This window comes from Capsicum annuum, unplaced genomic scaffold (genome assembly GCF_002878395.1).
Source record: "Capsicum annuum cultivar UCD-10X-F1 unplaced genomic scaffold, UCD10Xv1.1 ctg4748, whole genome shotgun sequence".
NCBI classification, from domain to species: domain Eukaryota; kingdom Viridiplantae; phylum Streptophyta; class Magnoliopsida; order Solanales; family Solanaceae; genus Capsicum; species Capsicum annuum.
The window spans coordinates 2,698,444-2,703,362 of NW_025855126.1; the positions used below are offsets into that span (position 1 = coordinate 2,698,444).

Sequence of the window (4,919 nt, forward strand, 5' to 3'; positions counted from 1 at the left end):
AAAAAGCTAACCAAATATTGTAATTGCTATGCTGGATTTTTGTACTATTTATATGTTTAACCCTCCTTGAGTGCCAGCCTAACACTGTATTATATTATGCTGATTCTACTACATAAATAAATTAACTACTCTTGCCGGATACCAGCAGTTGCAAAGAGTACATCTATATTTGTTACTCGGTGGGGGATTCTCTTAAGAATAATCTAATTCGTGTTCATGTCAACAGAAGAACGGATTCAATACCAAGATGACTGGGAGAAAAGACTAATTTGGAATATACGCTATTTTTGTTTATATCAAAGGTAAACTAATACCCGAGGGCACAGCCCATGCGTGAAGCTTGGCTTAGCGAGTTTTATAAGGCCGGACATTACATAAGCCGCTGGCGGAGAAAACTCGAAGATCATTACTAAGACAAGGTCCCAAGTCTCCGAATCAGCCCGCGCTTCTTCGATCACCTAAAAGGAGCTGCACCGTGTCAGAGATCCTTCAAAAATGAACTACTTTTGAAGGATACAATCTGCGCCTGTTGACATTTTTAAAGAGTCCAAGCAGAGGCGTATCTAGGATTTCGAGGTTGCGGGTGCCATGTCACTTTTAATGTTAAAGCTACTACTCAAAAAGGATAATTTTTATGGGCGTCCCACTGGAATTTGGCTTGTTAGTAAGAGATTTTTGAAGGAAAATTTCATTGAAACATTACCGAAGAACCTAATTTTTACGAATTCAATTGGAAATCAGTTAATTTTTTGCTTTACTTTATTCTATTTACAATGCCCCAAATAAGACAAATATTTTGTCGATTTTATAGACTTTGGATTTTGATTTGATTATTTGTATTTTCAATTTGTATAGACAAATAGATAAATAATAAAAATGTGATTATTATAATAAATACTATCGAAAACAACCTTTCTACTTCTCTGGAGGTAGTGTATGGACTGCATATATTTTACCCTCCCCAGACCCCACTATGTGGGAATACACTGGGTTTGTTTTCGTTGTTGTTGTTATTACTATAAATTGTGTAAACAAGAGTTAAATTCAACTTATCAGTCAGCGTGAAAGTACAAAATAGTTGCCAACATTCAATCTATATTCCCAATTCTATTGTTAAGAAATTATAACATCAAGCCAAGCATCAATATTATGATTTACGAGAAGAGGTAAACTATAAATTTGAAGGAAGAAGGAATCTTCAATTATGTTCTGCACTTAAGTTAAAAATTCTTAAACAAAGATTATCCAAAAAAAGAGTCAAACAAAGATTAAGTCAAGAGGAAAAAAACTTATAGAAAATAGAATAACGAACAAAAAGTAACAGAATACTGCTGGCGTCTAGACTTGAACTCTGGTATACTACGTGAAATTTCAGCGCGTTTGCCACTGACACTACTTCCTCAACTGCTGCACCGGGTGGCACTTAAATAATATACCGGTTTTATTCAATATATATATATATACACACAAAATTTTTCGATCGAAGTTTGCGGGTGTCATGCCACCAGTGAACCCCTGTAGATCCGCCCCTGAGTTCGAGCATCATTGGTACATCTCGACTAAAATTCTATATATATGGCAAATAAATATAGCTGATTCATGAAACGAAGGAAGCAATAATGTAATTAAAAAAGTAACTATGTAAGGAAAAGGTTCCAGATTTGATATATTGAGTCTTTAAGACCACAAAACAAAAGTTTAGACCTATTACCGTTGCCATACTTGGAGAATATGACTAGCTATATAGTTTTGAACTACCAACCCTATAAAAAGATACAGGGTCAAATGTTTCTGTAACAACATTGTTTGGTCCCATATTTTTTGGTTGCTATAGTAAACATATAATGTAACATAACATAACATAAAAGATCAGTTCCACGAAAAACATGATTGTTAGAGAGGATGACTGATGTGGAGAGGTCTAACTATAGAATAATTTTAGAATCTGCAACAGAGTATGCCCTGCTTCCAACTCCTGTGCTTCCGAAAATGCCCACTTCCTACCTCTCCCATTCTTATTGGACTGCTGTTCCATTCTGATTCCAAGCTGTAACAGAACAAAATAATGAAAATGTCAATCACAATGATCCGCTGGTAACCTGAAAAATAAAAGAAACTAGCACAAGATGATGTTGCAGAACAGAACATTGGGAATGTAAAGGAACCGCTACTAGTTGTGCTGCTATCAGAAATGCTCCCAAAACTTGATATACGCCGCGAGTTAATGATCCGACCTGATTGACGTCCTAATGCAGAAAAACTTGCCTCCCCATCAGCTAAATAACCTTGGGTGTCAAGTAGAAGATCACGAAATGATCTATTTCTTGGTTCAGGAATGTTTTCGACACCTTGGTACATTTTGCTAGTTGATGTTGGCTTAGTTGAGTTGAAGTCGACAACAATAGCTTCAAATCCCAGCTGACTATCGTAGAATACGTTGGTATCTGGCCTATTGTTGCTTGCTTCATTGACTGCTGAGACTGCATTTTGGCTTTCTAGAGCGACTTCCTCAAAAGGAATCTGGAGTTCAAGCAAAAAATCAATTATGACAACATAAAGGTGCCTAATATACACATATCAGGTGAAAATCCAAAAATATGAGAGAAATAAACCTGATCAGGGTGCTTAGATTGTTGAGACTTCTCAATGCTAGGCCCTTCAGTGCGAAGCATAGAATTAGTGTGTTTCCACTTTGCAGTACCACTTGATCCAAAAATCATTATCAAATCCTCCAGATAAGTAGCTGTGTCAGAATCGCCGTTTACCTCATCTTGTGAGGTGGTCTTCAAATATTTTGGAACAGGCGACTCAGTATCCTTTTCTTCGTTGTTTTCATATTCTACAGATGATTTAGATCCACCTGCAGAGGTCAATTCAGTATCAGCACTTTCCGATGTGGTGCTGTTCTGGTCATCATCAGCAGCTGGTACAGAAACAGTATCAGCACTTTCCGATGTGTTGCTGTGCTGGTCTTGATCATCAGCTGGTACAGAAACATATGTGCCTGGTTGAGCATTATTCCAACTATCCTCCATGTATATGTTTTTAATACTGTTATAGTTACTTTCTTTGTAGCAAACCATCAATTCAGGCAAGTCATATTCCTTAAGACGTTTCTCGGTGTATGACTTTTTGTCTGCCTCAAATAACTTGCAGCCTGAGGTATGTGGTGCACCAGTGATAGTGGATAATTTATTTTCTTCCTCATCAATCAAATCGGGAATCATTGAGCGCTCCAATTCTGGAGTATTCCAATATTGTTGATCTATATCTTTCTTATCACATGCAAACGGATTTCCATACCTCCTAGAAGTGATTCTGTTAGCCAAGGTTTCATTCTGATCATCCTCTACGGTTGGAACACTAATTTCATCATCCTTGGTTTTGGAAATATTATCGAGTACAGACTCATAAAGTTCCGAAACCTCCCATGATTTATCCATATCATTTGTGTCACATGACAACGTTTCCTTAGAACCAACATAGCCATTTGAATCATGGAGATCTTTTGTTGGGACAACTAAAGAATTTGCTTCCTTGTCGTCATTCAAGTGACATAAGATCCTATTTTGATTTACCTTCAGGGTAGCCTTGTCTTCAGGTGTGTCAGAGACGACGCTGTCGTTGCATTCAATGCTTTAGTATTAAGATCAGAGACAAGAGTTGAATTACGAAGATATGTTAGGTATCTGAAGGCAATTTAGCTTCACAATGCATGAGACAGTTTTAAAAGTGAACAAGTGTTATCAAATCATGTTTAGATGCATTCGTCAATAAACTTGAAAACATAAAGAACATAAAAAATAAATGAGTATTAGAGAAGATCGAAGGTTAAACATTTATGCTCACCAGCCTCCATCGTCTGCATCAGTTGGTAGAGTTTCTAGTACTTTCAAAAGCTTTGTAGCAAACATTTACTTGTCAGGTAGATATGATTTGGGAAATCTTTCAACAAAAAGTAGATATTACAGGTAAGTAAAATTGGACGCATATATTTGTTAACGTGTAGAAAATGACAATTGTAGCACAAAAATTCAGATAAACTAGATTGAAGGAAATTCTACAACTCAAAAGGCCAAATCATACTAATCATTAATGAATAGAGTCAAACATTTCTATAACGGCATAGACTGTTACGGATATTTTTCAGCTGCTATAGTGAGATGTTGTTACAGACTTGCATTTCTACTACAGTGCTTAAGTTCCCAACCATACGAAATCTGAACTTGGACCATAGAAGAACAAAATGACAAGAAATGTTTGAAATTTTTTACATAGATTTAATGGCTGAAACAAAGATCTCCTAAGACAGTGACAATTGCCACCATTTTGTTTGACCTTTTAGTTATCTAATGGAGTATTAAGAAAGATTTAACTAAGCAATATCAGACCAAAAAGGAAAAATATCTATGTATAGTAAGTTAGCTAAGTGTAAGAATCACCATAATCATTAGGAGGAATAGCTATAACTTTAAAGGGCAGACCGGAGCCCTGAGCTCTCCGCTACATGCAGGGTTTGAGGGACCACAAAGGTCTATTGTACATAGTCCTACCCTGCATTTCTTCAGGAGGCGGTATCCAAAATCTCAAAAAGGAATAGATATTACTTTAATAGCCCAGAAAGGGAAAAGAGAAACCATAAATAGTACTCCTACTTAAGAGAATGCAATTATAACCATGTAAAGCCTAATTGACTCAGCAAAGCAAATTTAGCAGATTGGACCCAAGATTTCAGCTCCCTCATCACACATAAAGACATGCAGAGGTTCAAATACTAAATGTGTGTAAATAATACATTTCTTTATCAAAAACTGTCCATTTTTGGAATAGTTACGGAATGTTCCAAAAGGGATCAAACATGCAATATACAGGATAGGCTTAAAACCACTTGGAAATAATACGAAGTAAATATCAATTTA

The 4,919-nt window shown here is 36.2% G+C and overlaps 1 protein-coding gene across 1 annotated transcript; it reads right to left on the reverse strand.

Moving 5' to 3' along the window:
• Positions 1-1,813: 1,813 nt before the first annotated feature.
• Positions 1,814-3,914, reverse strand: LOC107854130. The gene is made up of 3 exons (XM_047403738.1): positions 3,850-3,914; positions 2,613-3,618; positions 1,814-2,520 (listed from the first exon to the last, which is right to left on the reverse strand). Exons 1-3 carry the CDS (start codon positions 3,912-3,914, stop codon positions 1,939-1,941), a joined length of 1,653 nt encoding a protein of 550 aa, XP_047259694.1. The 3' UTR covers positions 1,814-1,938.
• Positions 3,915-4,919: the final 1,005 nt, after the last annotated feature.

Coding starts and splice junctions, on each gene's coding strand:
- LOC107854130 (XM_047403738.1), bottom strand. CDS start 3,914: ATGTTTGCTACAAAGCTTTTGAAAGTACTAGAAACTCTACCAACTGAT. Junction 3,619..3,849: donor GATGCAGACGATGGAGGCTG/GTGAGCATAAAT, acceptor ATGCAACGACAG/CGTCGTCTCTGACACACCTG. Junction 2,521..2,612: donor AATCTAAGCACCCTGATCAG/GTTTATTTCTCT, acceptor CTTGAACTCCAG/ATTCCTTTTGAGGAAGTCGC.